The 15,824-nt window shown below is 34.3% G+C and overlaps 1 protein-coding gene across 4 annotated transcripts in view; it reads right to left on the minus strand.

Annotated features, from left to right (window-relative positions):
• Positions 1 to 15,824, minus strand: part of Senp1 (SUMO specific peptidase 1) — a 72,395-nt gene that overhangs the window by 35,358 nt on the left and 21,213 nt on the right. For all 4 annotated transcript variants that reach the window (XM_063254641.1, XM_003476076.4, XM_013159460.2 and 1 more), the window contains exons 7-13: positions 14,756 to 14,859; positions 14,408 to 14,673; positions 12,683 to 12,737; positions 8,802 to 8,840; positions 7,478 to 7,562; positions 7,086 to 7,241; positions 5,876 to 6,007 (exon numbers count right to left, since the gene is read on the minus strand). In XM_063254641.1, coding sequence (XP_063110711.1) covers positions 5,876 to 6,007; positions 7,086 to 7,241; positions 7,478 to 7,562; positions 8,802 to 8,840; positions 12,683 to 12,737; positions 14,408 to 14,673; positions 14,756 to 14,859 — 837 coding nt within the window. The remainder of the gene's footprint in view (positions 1 to 5,875; positions 6,008 to 7,085; positions 7,242 to 7,477; positions 7,563 to 8,801; positions 8,841 to 12,682; positions 12,738 to 14,407; positions 14,674 to 14,755; positions 14,860 to 15,824) is intronic.

Consider the following 15,824-nt stretch of genomic DNA (forward strand, 5'->3'; position numbering starts at 1 on the left):
TTGACAGCATTTCCACTGCTCTTCATTCCTGGGTATGGATGGCCATTTCCCACTGATATTTTTCTTCTGCCTTTAGAATATATTATTGCTTACAGTATAGGTTTGCTGGTGGTGAACTTAATTAGCATGTCTGTCTGAAAAATTATTGATTCCTTTTTGAAGGGTATGTTTGCTGGGTATAGAATCTATGTTGACATTTTGTTTTTCTTTGTTAGTACTTTAAAGATGCAGCTACATTGTCTTCTGGCCTAATGATTTCAGGCAACTAATTACCTTTGTTTCTCTACACCTAATGTATCTTTTCCTCTGGTTGCCTTTATAATTTTGTCCTTATTACTTGCTTTCAATAATTTATTACACATTTTAGCATGGTGGAAATCTTCCATCATTAATTTTTCCAACACTTTTATGACATCATCTGTGCCCTACCTTTTCCTCTCTGACCCCAATTACGTGCTTTTGACTGCTTCCCACAGTTCACTTGTCATCTTTCTTCAGCCTTTCTTCTGTGCTTAATTACTGGTAGCTTCTGTTGCTGATCATCAAGTTCACACATTTTTACAAAATATTCTCTAGGGTCTAATCTGTTACTCCTACATACATTTTATTTCAAATATAGATGTTCAACTTCCCACAAAGAATGTAAACATTATAGACAACACATGTACTAATAAACTAAAATTTAAAAATATAGAAGCACAGTCTGGATCTTTTCACATATATTCCATTTCTCTCCTAATAACATCTATTTCTCTGTATTTTCCTAAACTTTCGGAATATATTTATAATACCTGTTTTAAATTTTTTTTTTGAGACATAATCTTGATATTTTGTTCAGGCTGACTTTAAACTTACTATGTTGTCTGGGTTGGTAATTTGCTGGTATTGTAAATGTGTGCCACCATACTTGGTCTGTTTTAACATCTTTGTTAATTTTATCATTTTGTTCATTTCTGGGTATTTTTAGTGACTAAGTCTTTTCTTTCTCATAAATTGCCCTTTCTTCTTTGCATAACTGGTAATTAAAAAAACTTATTAAGTATTAATTATGGGCCAGGGATTTAGCTCAGCACCACAAGCTCATTCCTGGCAAGCATGAGGGTTGTGAGTTCAATCTCCAGTACAAATAAAATAAAATATATTAACTGTATAGTACACCTAATAGTTTTTGATAGACAATACATACTGTCAATTTTATACAAGTGCTAGTAATTGTTGTATCCCTTTAAATATTGTTGGACTTTTCTCTGTGACATAGTTATATTATTGGGATCATTTTTAAGCTTTTGAGATTTGTTTTTAGGCCCTGTTGGTCTAGGCCCAAGGTTGTACAGCTGATTTATCTTCACTTTGAGGAAATTCTCTTCTAAGAAATCTTGGTATGCCCTTAGACTTGGGAAGTTCTTCCACTATAACTGGTTGGGATGTGAACTATTCTTGGCATCTGGATAGGCCCTGATAATGTTCTGATTCCTTCTTTCTGGAAATTCTTTTCCCCATCCTCTAATACCTTCTTCTCACAACTGAAAAGCTCTTTGAGGGAAGCCCTGTGGCATAGGCTCTGCCAGGCCTTGTCCATAACATGTATCCCCATTTCAGTAAGCCAGATAAACAACATGGCATATTCTCTTTATTTTCCTACTCTCAGGGCTTACTGTCCTATACTGCCTGGTAGAGTATCTTAAAATTCTTTCATATGTTTTATTTTCTGGTTAAACTGAAAGGATAAATCTTGCCCCTTTTATTCTATCATGACCAGAAGCAACAGTCAGTTCAATTTATAGGTATACTGAATCATTTCCATGTACTTCTGCATTATAAAACAAGACAACCATTAGCGTCTCAAATATGCAAAACCACTTGGCTATAAGAAAAAACATAAAGTCCAAAGCAGTCTGTTTCTCAGGATGGTAAACCTAGAATTCTTAAAGTTGAAAGGAATTCTAAAAGTCATTAACATCTAAGGATTAATAATTTCTAGCACTGACATTTTCTTTGCAAATATTTGTTTCTGAACTGCAATTTTCAATCTGCTTTGCAGCTAATTCTTGTGTTTAATCCTACTCTTCCTTATCCTTAATTAAGTTTTTAAAATTAATAACTAATCTCCTGACAGTACAGAAAACCCTACCTACAATATTCCTGATTTTAACCATTTTTTTTTTTTTTTTTTGTCTTTTTCTTTTTTCATGGGTACTGGGGATCGAACTCATGACCACACACTTGCAAGGCAGGTGCTTATGCCACTGAGCGAAATTCCCAGCCCCTCCACATTCCATTTTTAATAAGTCTAATTTCAGCTGGGCGTGGTGGCCCATGCCTGTAATCACAGCACTTGGGAGGCTGAGGCAGAAGGATCACAGTGATTTTGAGGCCAGCCTGGGCTACAAAGTAAGTTCAAGGTCAGTTTGAACTATGTAGTAAAACCCTGCCTCAAATAGACTCAACCAAAAAAGAAGTCTAATTTTTTCTTTATGTGGACAAAAACATCAATCTTGTCAACCTTCAGTGCTTTTGAACTATACAGGATTTAACCAAATTCACCTATATATAAATCCATTCATAAAAAAGTTTTGAAAGCCTATTGTTTGAATAGGTACTAAGGTCTATTTTCTTTTAAGAAAGAGACAAGAGCAGGAGTAGCCTAGTGGTTTTCTATACATATTCCATATACAGGATTTTTGGATTTTTTTTTTCTTTGTCTTTTTTTTTTTTTTTTGAGATGGGGCTTCATTATGCAGTTCAGACTGGCCTTGAGCTCACTTTGTAGCCCAGGCTGGTCTGGAACACACAACAATCCTCCCACCTCAGCTTCCTGAGTGCTGGGATTACAGACGTGAGCCACTACACCCGGCTTGGATTTTATTTTCTTTAAAAACTAAATATGGGGGCTGATAGCTCAGTGGCATAAGCGCCTGCCTTGCAAGTGTGCAGTCATGAGTTGGATCCTCAGTATCAAAAAAAAAAAAAAACTAAATACGATTCCTTTAATTTTCTGGCTCTTACATTCCTTGTCAATGGTAAAGAATAATGAAGCAATCACTTTATTATCGAGAAAGTTTTAATACATCCATAAAATTTACAGGACATCAAAAAAAAAGTAGTTATTCATAAAAACTACTTGAGGGAAGAACAAAATAGAAAAAGGGAAAAATTACTTGCAAAAAATGAAGCATTCACAATTGAGAGTTAAGTATTTTTAAATGAATATTAGTATTTAAGGATGTCTATTAATAATTCATTAGACTGTGGGTTTCTCAAGGGCAATAACGTTAAAGATAGTTTGAAAATGGTGTTTTTTTAAAAAAAAGTTACCATCATCATATCATCATCCATGGAAACATGAATGGGGGCTCACAATATTCTGAACTCAGAAGAAAACTACTCCCTACAAAGTTAGAGGTAGATGTGGTAGGGATAAGTAGACAAGTGATCTTTCCTTCCCTTCATCTCCTCTAAATAATATAATTTTCATTAACTTTGCTTGCTAAAAATCTAGCTTCTGATAGACCCAGAGAATGAAAAATATGTCCTGAATATTGAATGCTGCCTCTGTAAAGCATCTGTCACTGAAGTAACTGCCACAGTAAATAGCAAGAACTCAGCTCATATCCTACTCATTGCTGCCCTCTAGAAGGTTTTATATAATTTACAGCAGGTTACAGTCCCTTCAGAATAACTGACTTTTCCTTAGTAGAGGCAGGCAAAAACTAGCAAAAGACCACAGATCAAAAGCAACTTATCAGTGGATAATTCTGATTATCCTTGATTTTGATCTTCCCCTTTGATTTGGTCAACTCTCTCACAGCATTATTTGATTCAATGGTCTAGTATCTAAGGAACCAAAAAAAGCAAGAGAGTTAATATCCCCATCTCGAACCTCATATTCCCTACCATTCTTTATCAAAGAATATCATTCAGGGGCTGGGGATTTAGCTCAGCAGCTTAAGTGCTTGTCTGACAAATGCGAGGTTGTTAGTTTGATCCTCAGTACAAAAACAAAACAACAAAAAAAAACCCCAGAAACCAAAAAACAGACTAGAAGACATCAGAAAGTGATGAGTTTCTAAAATATTTATCTTATAAATTGACCAGTGCCAGGGACAATGGGGCTAGATTACTTGGTTTAGAGATAATCAAGATCCTAGACATGAAATATGACTTCTAAAATCTGTATGATTGGTCATAACACAAGATCCAATTTAAGATTCTCAGGCAGTATACTATATTAGGGAGGACCCAATTTGAATCTTGGTTCTGTTACTATGTTACCTTGCAAACTTTTGCTTGTGAGACAAAGTATATGGCCTTTAACTCACTATGTAGACCAAGCTGGCCTTGAACTCATGTTCCTTCTGCCTCAGCTCCTTGCATGCTGGGATTTCAGATGTATACCTCCCATTCCAGCCCATGTGAATTTCTTAATCTTTCTATGTCTTATTTCTTTGCCTATGAAATGGAGATGATAAAACTATAGTATCTAATTCTAAAGCTATGGTGACTCTTAAATGAGAAGAACTTACTTAGAATAGTGCCTAACATAAGCTAAATGCTCAACAAATGTTCTAATAATATTTTTGAAAAGTATTAAGCATACAAGAACAGGATCTGGATATCTACAATATCAAGTGATTACTCTCTAAAATTCCTCCAGAGCTGTGAATCTTGAGTTCACCTGAAGGTCAGGTAGGGATAGTCCTAGCAGGCCTAAGAAGACAGTTTTGGAAAAAACACCCAACCTAAATTTTCATCTCTATGAAAACAACTTCCTGAAATAAAACAGAGCTTCTGTAGATTTAAGCATAAGATAGATCAATTTAAAGTTCATAGTGCAAATGGCGAATGGATAAAGATGTGGGTTTTTTATACAACAGAGTACTACTCTTCCATAAAGAAGGGCAAGACTGAGATATTTCTAGGTAAATGGAAGCGCCTTGAGACCATAAATTTAAGTGAAATACATCAGACACAAATAAATCAGACATGTGTAAATATCACATTGTTTCTCTGGTGTGAGAACAAAAAGTGTAAATAAGAACCAAATATAACAGATATTGTAAAACAGGAAGAAAATGTTTAAATGGGGAAGGGAACAAGAAAGAGGTGAGGGAGGAAAGAAGGGAAAATTTTAAAAAAGAAAAGAAGGAAAATATGGAAATAAAGTTTTTATAAATGGGGAGGGACAAAGGGATTAAAGGGATGGTAAGGGAATAGGGGAAAAACAAGTTATGTCATGTACAGGAACAAATTCTCTATGATGAATGTGATCACTATATCTAAAATATATCAATAAAATCTGATTAAAAGTGAAAAAATAAAGATCATAGCATAATCAGCATATTTAATTTAAATTGGAGGTAAGGGATGTAATTTTTCCCTCAATATAATAATAGTACTAAAGTAAATAAATAACTTTTCACAGTTAAAAAAATATGTACAAGATTATCATTTATAATGTAAGTGACCTAAAACAAGTAGCTGTAGAAAGGGAAGCAGAACTGGGTACCACTAGAGAAATCTTCAAGTTTTACTGCAGGCTGCAAAATAAAGAGCTATTAAACTACTGGCTCAGAAGATGTGCCTTAAAGACAGTGATAAAAAACCAGTGAGTCGATGTTTTCTCCTTTTCCAAATCTTTAATGCAAGAAGTCAGATGTTCTGAGCCTTTAAAGTACGTAAAAATGACCTAAAATGTTTGCTAAAAATGTTCATTTCTACTACATATTTCCTCACACTTAGGAGAATGCAGAGCTCTTGAGAGGAAATTCTAAGTCATTTGAGGAGCACATTTTAAGAAAAAGTGAAATAATGCCTTGATTTAGTTTCTACTTAATGTTTACTTACATTTTGTATGTAAAAATAAGTGTGAGATTACCTCATCATTGAGCCAATTCAGATGGTTTAGAGTTTGCATATCTTTGCGGGTAATGGTCAAGCGGAATGCTTCACTGAGAACTTCATCTTGATTTCCATTACGAAACACATTCTTTATTTCTTTCTCCATCTCCTAAAAACAAAAGGTGTCGGAGAACACATGGCATTTCTCACTAATCCCCAGATTATATTTACTATTAACCAACTGTTTATCAATTTGGTGTTAAGTTACTTCTATGCAATATTTTGGTTTCAATTTCCATCATCTTCCCAATTACTACTTTCTATCCCATCTACTTCTCCCTTCTCTTTTTCAGTACAACATTCAGATCATTGTTTCATATTAATTCTTAAAGTTTGAACTAACCCTACATAGCCTGTACTACCAAATTTCCTAAGCCTGTGAAAAGACCACCTTTTATCCAGGCCCAAGTCAGGCCCAGGAGCTTTCACAAAAGGTAGTGACAGAGTAAAGGTTTAGACACTATTTTTTTCTGGAAAAAGTATCCATTTAATTAAAAATGTAAAATATGAAATCTAGTACAACTGTAGTAAATGTTATATTCACCAGTTACATGATAAGTTTTTAAAAGTTTATTTACTTAGCATAGTTGGAGATCAAACCCAGGGGCTTGCACACACGAGGCAAGTAAGTACTCTATCACTTAGGTATATATCCGGCACCAATAGTTTTTCAAAGACAACAATAAAGGAGCAGATTTTTAAAATGTATACAGTCTTTAATATACTTTCAAAACTTCTACAATAGGTTTTTATTATTTAAGAAAAATAGTAAATAAGTTTATTCAATATTAAACTATTGCATGTGTAGGGCTGGGTGTAGATGAGTAGTAGAAACACTTGCCTAACTTGTATGAGGTCATGGGCTTGACCTCTGGTACCAAAAACAAAAATGAAAAAAAAAAAAAAAATCCCAGAACAAAACCACACAAACACAGTCTACCTACAAGTAAAAATGCACGTGAAATAAAACAGAAAATTATTACATGCTTTTTCACTGAAGTTACTGAAAGCCACTCTATAGTTTCATCAATTTTTTTTGTTGCATCAATTTTCAATAAATCCTTTAAAAAAAAAGTAAGGACTGGTATACAATATAAACAGAAGTAGAAATATTCGAATAAAATGTAAACAACATTCTTTATAAACACAATAGCTTCTAATAAAAGAATTTATAGTATGAACTTTACCTCTGTAATTTCAGGAAATTCATCTTCACTATCAGTAAATTTATGACTTTTCTTTTCTGTTTCTTGGGCAATTGTGACAGGGATCTCCTTTTCAAGAGGTACACGAAGATGCAGTTCTACTGAATCATGTACTGAATGTTCTTGTTCCTGCAATCTCTGGAAGACAGAACTTGAAAATAAGTGGGATAAAATACAGAAATCTATTTGACTTTTGTATACTGAGTCATTCTGGCTGGGCAAACCAAGAACATACACCACTTACATTACAATGCTATGCTATCACACAATATTGCAATCACAACAGCAATTACCAAAATCCAGATAACCTTCCCAAATAGTTTCAATTTAAATGTGCTATTTATTTATAATTGTATCTTAATTTTTCCTTTTACCTGGTTTTGAAGCTGTAATGCTAATGCTTTCTGTTCCTCGATCTGGCGCAATCTTTCCCGTGCTCGAGAATCATAAACACTAGTTCTAGAAAATTAAAAGTGACAAACGAGATCACTCTTGCAGCATCAAACATACTGTTTATACACACAGTAAATATCAAATACAGAACCCTCATATACAAAGTCCAAAATCTTTACACTAACTTACACCTCACCACATTTATATGTTAAAACATAAGACTGAAACAATGTAGATTTATTCAAATTACTCTAACACTTTTACAGAAATATTTAAATATATTACTGTGTTGCTCAATGTGAACAATTGACTTCTGTAGACATCTATGAATATGTAGTCCTTTTTGAAGCATGCTTCTAAGATTATAGTGAAAGTAAAGCTTCAGGGGCTGGAGATTTAGCTCAGTGGCATAAGCGCCTGCTTTGCAACCAGGCAGTCATGAGTTCGATCCCCGGTACCGATAAAAAGGAATAAGACGGAAAAAAAAAAAAAAAAAAAAAAAAGAAAGTAAAGCTTCATTCTGGAAATCCCAAAATAGAATTAAATCCCAAAGGAGAAAATAATATATTATGGAGGTTTTAAATAAACTACTATGTTTTAAAGGTTTATTTTGTAAAAAGTCATAATGATCTATAAAACTAAAAGTACATTCATGACAAGACTAAATCCTTTCAGTGATTTTGCGAACTCAAATTACTCAATTTAGTTTTATCATTACCAAAGTTAAGGGCATTTATTTTCCAATCTAAAAATACCTAACTCTGAAATATTTTTCAATTCAATTTAATTTCAATAATTATTAAAGAGTTAAATAAACATAAAAACAGCAATATCCTAAGTTTCACCACTTAACAGTTTACCCTGAGCATCAATTGGGTAGCATATTTATTATGTACTGACTATCCTGGACATTGTTTGGTCAGGTGTTATTTCAACCAGTTGATTCTTGTAGTGAATAAATTTGATAAAATCTATCATTTTTTTATTTCCTGTTATACTGTCTTATAACAACCAAAAAAATTTTTTGTCACCTTTCATTTAAATAATTTGACTGGTACGTGGTTAAAAATCCGATAACTTAATACAAACAGGGAGCCGGGAATATGGCTCAGTGGCACAGTGTCTGCCTGGTAAGCATGAGGGCGAGTTCGATTCCCAGAAACAAACAAACAAAATAAAACAAAAGAATACAAATAGGTAATTCTTAGTAACTAAAAGTAACCAAGATGGTTAGTTGTTTCATTTTATCTAAGTGACAATGAAATTACTATAAAGGAAAAATAATACTAAAAACAAGTAACTTACAATTCTTTGATCCACAGCTCTGCCTGGAAGAAAGTAGGACTATGGGTGGAAGAAGAAAAATGAGCAAGTTTATGAGACATCCAAATACTTTTACCAACAAAAGCATTTGTTAAAACTGTCTTTAAGTACACTTTGCAATGAGGCAATAAATAAAAGGTGCCTAAATGACAAACTGTAACCAAGAATGAAATAACACAAATGAGTTATCTGAATACATTAAAAAGACACCCCAACACAAAACACAAAAATCCTTACTTACATGCATAGCTTCCTTACTTACATGCAAGAACATAACGTGAAAAAGCATATCGCTTGTCCAAACATTATTAAGCTAGAATAGTGATGGCCAAGCTTTTAGAGACCAAGTGGGCCAAACTGCATCTCAAAATCGCCTTACTTATCACAAAGTGCCAATATTCATATAATGAAATCTGATTATCTGATAGTTGGCTGCTGGGGTAATTTGGCTCATGTGCTGACAGAGGAGGCTATGTGTGCCTACTGTAGCACACGTGCCACAGGTTTGCCACCACTGAGCTAGAATATTACTCTTTCTAAAGGGTTCATATTGATAGACTTAATGATGACTTAACCAAATATTATGGATTCTAAGACTTTCTTGTCAGTCTGAGTCAAAACAACTAAAACCAAATCATAGTAGATACTAAAAATCCCTACTCACAAAATATTCCATTATCAAATTGCTAATGAACTAAAACAGAAAAATAGCGACAGTCAATTCCTTTCCACCTGACCTTCCTGGCAACCCAAGTGAACAATGCTTAGCAGAGTTACTGGCATGTTACTTGTCCTAGCAGCTTCTTGCTTTTCTCAAGTTCTTAGTCTGTTTGCAAATCTCTAAAACACCTATTACAGAAACCAACAGAAGAGCAAAGACTTTATAAAAGAAACTTTTAGATATATGGAGCAAATAAATAAGTGTCAAATTGGAGTTAAGAGACCTGGAGCTATCCCCAGTTAGTCTTAAAATTTTGAGCACATCATCTCACTTGTATGGGTCCTGGTTTCAAGATCTGTTAAATATGATAGTTTATTTTGTGTTCTTAAATCTCTATAATTTCTCCTAGTATGGCAAGAACGAGGGCTCATGGGGTGTCCCTTGTTCTTTAGCCTAACTTTTGAAAATCAGTATTCTCAATCATCCTGGGGCTGCACACTGGTGATGGAAATGCTATTCTACAGCCTCTTCATTGTCACTAAGGTTAACAAAGGCCTATTCCTTGAGTCAATATGCACTTGGCTAATAATGAAGATAGAAAACCACGGAGATCAGTGGTAGCACTGTGAAATGAAGGCTGTTTAATGTACAATACCAAGAGCAAATGAACATGAGATGATGTTTATTACATGATAGAAAGATGTGACAAAAAACACCCAGAATCTCATGACAATGAATCATATTATTCAAATATCTACATCCTTTATTAAAGTATAAATCTGACGAGGACAGAAACTTTTGTCTATTTTGTAAACTACTGTATCCTCTGCAACTAAAATAACTCCACAGACTAGGCACTTAGGACTGGTTGAATAAATAAATAATGTAAGAGCAAGTACTTTCTTTTCAATGGCTCAAAGATTCTTCTGGCTTAAAAAAGCCAAATGTAGGGAACATTTGCTATCTCAAGAGATTAGGCATTATTTCTGACAGTAACTACCCAAATAATAACTGCACTAATAACTACAACTTTTTTGTACACCTTTGTGCTCTGTTATGTACAACTTTGCTGTTTTATATATTAGTTAAGCCTCATGATAATTCCCATAGTGCTTAATCCTCAATACAATATACAATAAGAATTACTCATATAGATGAGAAAACTGTAGTCTGGCAGGATAATTTGTCTCGAAACAAAACAGTCAGGATTAGAAATCTTACCAGTCCAATCCAAAGACTGTTTTCTATTAGTGTTACAATACCTTCCAGATCAGTACACTGAACAAAAAGGGGAAAGACAAGTACTTGGAATACTTAAGACAGCATTTCAGACTCTCTAAAAAACTCATTTACTTGGCAAGGATTTATCTATTAAGTGTCTATCACATGCCAGGCACTATGATCAGCACAGCATGAAAAGTGCAAATATATTAGTAACGAACAAAGACAAGGATAGGCAAAAGATTAATGTTATTTGGAGAACACTGAGAAATCTTTTGAGGAAAAAAAAATAACTGCATCAGATTTTAAAGAGCAAAGTAAGAGTTTATCAAGGAAACAATGAGAAAAAGGGAATTCTAGGTATATAGGTCAGAATATATCAAGGTAAACAGGTATGAAACATGTCACCTTCCAAGAAAAAACAGCAAATCTTCATTGTAGGAACTTAAATGACAGGCAGTGGCAGGAAATTACAGATGGAAAACTAATCAGCAATCATTTGGGATAGGAGGCTTTAACTTCAACAAACAGCATTATTTAACTAAGCTTACTGAGCAGACCATTTCTCAATTCATTCTTCAGTGATCACCAGAAGTGTTCTTTTTACCTGAGATCAACTTTTTCCCACGAAAGAAAGGCTACCTTTTACATACTATATGAAACATTTCTTAAAGTACTTTACCTGCAAGTCATTCTTCATGACAATTCAATAGTAAGGTATTAATATTGGCATTTTATTGATAAGTAAATACAGGTTCAGAAGAATACTAGCTCCAAAGTTACAAGAAACTTGAAAAAGCCAAGAGCAAAATCCAGGACTTAATCCAAATTATAAAGTCGCCCTGAGGGAATTAACAAATACAGAATTTTAAAGAATACTTAAAGCCTAGGAGAACTTCAAAGCAGCAGTAAAATTGAGATAAGGACCTTCAAATGTCTCTAATCTTCTCAATGGAAAACTGATACTGTTATTCTAGGAACTGAATTGCCAGGGCCATGCACATCAAAAGCACCGTGATCTACACAGTGATTTACTGAATTACAGAGGAAGAAGTATGTCATGCCTCCAAGAGAAGTTTCACATGAGAGGTGACATCTCAGTTGAGATTTAAAAAGATAAAAGACTACTGCCAGATAGACGAGTTGAAGGAAAGAGGACATGCTAGGCAGAAGGAACACCGAATGTGATTGCAAAAATAAATGTATCATATTTACAAAATAGTAACAGTCTAACATAGCAAAATATGAGTGTCCTATTTCTCCTACATATGGCTTTTCTCTCACTTTCATCAAGTCTCTGCCCAACTGGCACCTTCTTAAACTTGCCCTGATTATCCTAAATAGTGTTATCCAAGCTTAAGATATATATTATCCTATTTTACTTTTCTTCACTGCATTTGTAACCACGAGGCTTGCTACTTGTCTCATCATTCTCCTCTGCTGAAATATAGGTCCTTGAGGACAGAGTGTTCTTTTTGCTCCTTGCCATTATTCCCAAATAACTAGGCCAATACCTGACCAAAAGGGGCTCTCCATAAATACTTGGTAATTAAAGATTCAGTGTGTCAACAGAAGGTGTGACTTGTGGAGGCAGTGCTTTGTATAACATACTACAGAGTTGTGGGCTTAATTCTATTCTGATAAGCAAGCCGTGCCTGAAGGAGTTTAATAAATGGTCATCAAACTCCTCTGATGAATGATCAAACATGAATTTTAGATCACCATGTTTGCAGCATGGAAGATGGACTAAAGTACAAGGTAGAAGAATGTATTAGAGAACACAGTATGGTAGAAGATGAAATAAGAACAAAATGAAGGCTGAAGAAAAGAAGATCAATTAGAAAGTCATTGAAATAATTCAAATAATATATGAGAGAGGTTTGAACTACGGCAATTTTATATCATGTAACTCTTAGTGAAAGAAACTGTGATAAAAGAAAAGGAAACAATATGTTAAGAATGACCTTTTTCCTAAGTTTACCTGGGAGTTGGAGTCTGAGACTCTTTCACTTTGAGTAAAATCACAGAGTCTGATCCTAAAAGAAACACAAGAGCATTTCATTATTAATAAAATTCTACCCAGTTATATTTCCTAGATGTCTTAGCTTAAGTTCCTAAACTCTGTTATATCCTAGTTCCATAAAAAAATATATCACAAGGACAAAGATAAGATGGAAGAGAAAAAGAAGTAGGTCCATTTTCATTGAGACAAGAAATAAGTCTTAGTGAAGAGCTTGCTTCAGAAATAAGGAAATCACTCTGAAATACAAGCATATCTGCCCTTCAGCATCCATTGCTGGGCTGTGCTCACTCCCTGTGCTCTTCCTTCTGTTTCTGGGGAATAAAAACACGCCAGGATTTCCTGAAAGCCTTAAGTTTATGATGTACCATGAAACTGAACTAAATGAAGCAAGGGAAAGAAAAAAAAGGAAGGGAAGTGGGGGAAGGGAAAGAGATAATAGCACTGTAGCAGAAGTCTAAAGAGTACAATTTTATCATTCTATCATTTATTTCTTTTGTCAAATACTCACCTAGGAAAGCAGAATCATGTCCTTCTAAAGTGCCATGCTGAGACTCTTGTTTAAAGTATTTATTAAATCATTCAAGCAAACTAATAGTGCAATGCGTATACCTGTTCCAGTCCAGTTGCTATCTATCTGCCACAATGTATTTTCGAAAGCTAAAGGGTCTTCTAGCTTTTTTAAAAATGACAGTTTCTAGCAAATCACTTCATAAAATGTAGTACAAGTTTCTATAGATATGTGTAGCTATAGTGATGCCACCATGGTGATACCACCAAAAATTTTCACGTTCAGAATTTTCAAAAAGTGATTTAAAAAAATGAACTAAGGAAGAAGATAGCCCTAAGAAACTGGTACTCAATCTATCAAAAGATCACTATGTCTAACTGCTTAATCTAAAATTTGCTTTAATTTTCATTTACATAAATATATATCATTGAGTACACATAGAATGCATACCAAAAAACTAGGACAAAATAGCAAAATCTTAAACAATAAACATGCTAAGAGATTGATTATATTTATTAGTTGAAAGTTAGGCAGACAATACTTTATTTCCAAAATTTGGTCACAATCATTCTCAAATGCATAAATCTTCTATATAGGTTTAATAAGCACCACATGGTAAACAGTTATACTTCAATATGTATTTTTTAAAGCTCCTGTAACTTTAGAGTACTTCATTATAAAGAAACAGAAACAGAAAGTGCTGAATTGGGCTGAATATAGTCTGAATCTAGGCTCTGTATAGGAAGTTACTCATTTAAATAAAGTATTTTATTAAATCACTTGCCTCTTAGCCAGATATGGTGGTAGATGCCTGGGGTGCTGAGGCAGGAGGATGGCAAGTTTGAGCCTAACCTAACTCAGCTTAGCAATTCAAGGAGACCCTGCTTCAAAATAAGATAAAAAGGGCATGGGACGTTACTCAGTATAAATACACTGGGTTCAATCTTAAGTACTAATTAAAAAAAAAAAAATCACATCATAATCTAGAAAAAAAGAATATCTTTTAAAAAAAAGAAAGATCTTATTTATAGGTTTAGTTTCTTCATGGAACAGTTAACTGAATTACATGTATTTAAAGTTTCATACATGTTAATTAAGTTATACGTATACTATAGTGTTGCCTGTAATAACTATAAAAATTTTCTGTTAAAATTAAAGTTATTTATCACTTTTACCTTCAGATTGTGTATTTGATGCTGGTAAACTATCTGACTGATGCCGGGGCTGATGGCAAGGATCATGATCCTTGGATCCAAATGCAACATCTAGAGCACATGATGGCAGGGAATACCCACTATGACACACGGATTCCTGCGTAGTTAAAATGCTGGCTGATCCAGATGATGAAGTATCAGAGCCAATGATATGAGATGTACAAGAGTTTCCATTTTTAAACAGTGAGTCTTTCAAAGTATCTTTACTGGAATTAAGACATCGAGACCTATGATGAGAAGGATATAGTTTCAATATCAAATAACAAACTGTAAAATTAAATTCATCTGAAAGATACTTCTGTGACTCACAGGTGTAAAGGAAAGTGTGTGGTAGGTTTAGCTACAGAGAACTGTTTCCCTGTGACCATCTGCAGTAGCTGTCTGTAGATTTCTCTCTCTTCTTCTTGAACTGTCTGTAAGAGGGAGAAAAAAACATCTTAAACATATACAACAAGGCAAGTATTTCATGAAGTAGAACTAGATGAGATCTCAGAAGCTGTACCAAACCTCAGACAGTCCTAATGATAATTAACAACTATAGCACATTAAGGATATTCAAGAAAATTATCAAGAATAATTATTAAGTATGAGTAAGAGGAGAGAATTTCAAAGAGCATGGCTTCTCTCTTTCTCTTTCCCTCTCTCTCGATACAGGGTCTCACTATGCAGTAGTTCAGGCTGGCCTTGGACTCACTGTGTAGCTCAGACTGGCCTTGAACTCACAGAGATCCTCCTGCCTCAGCCTCCCAAATGCTGGGATTATAGACATGCGCTACCACGCCCAGCTCCAGACAGTATGGTTTTTTTTTTGGTCTTTTTGAGACAGAGTCTCGCTATGCAGTTTAGGCTGTCCTTAAGCTCACTTTGGAGCCCAGGCTGGTCTCCAACTTGCAACATTCCTCCCACCTCAGCCTCTTGAGTGCTGGGATTACAGGCACGAGCCACCATGCCCGGCTGCCAGTATGTTTTATAAATTATGAAAGATACATAAACAAGAATGCAAAGAAGCTATAGGGTATTAAACTAAACAGCAACCACCTTTTAAGTCAACTGATAGAGTTGCAAAAATGAAACATTTAAGGATTCCTGAATTAAAATCCTAAAAATCCCTTTAGTGATCTGATTCCTGTTAGAAAGATCACAAGAAAGTAGCCAAAATAGTCAAGGTCAGTGAAAGGAAAATATTTCTATGGCATTTTCCTATTCTAACTCAAGTGTGGGTATTTTTCAAAGATGGTTTTCTTCTTCAACATTAACTTTTTTCTGAAAGTCCCAATACATACCCTGTAAGATTCATTCATTGACTTGAACATCTATTACATTCCAGTCACTAAAGATGATGCATTGAATAAACTTCTTATCTTTGTGCAGTTTACAT

The sequence above is a fragment of the Cavia porcellus genome, unplaced genomic scaffold (assembly GCF_034190915.1).
Source record: "Cavia porcellus strain 051 isolate PalLab524CR breed Dunkin Hartley unplaced genomic scaffold, mCavPor4.1 scaffold_8, whole genome shotgun sequence".
Lineage (NCBI taxonomy): Eukaryota > Metazoa > Chordata > Mammalia > Rodentia > Caviidae > Cavia > Cavia porcellus.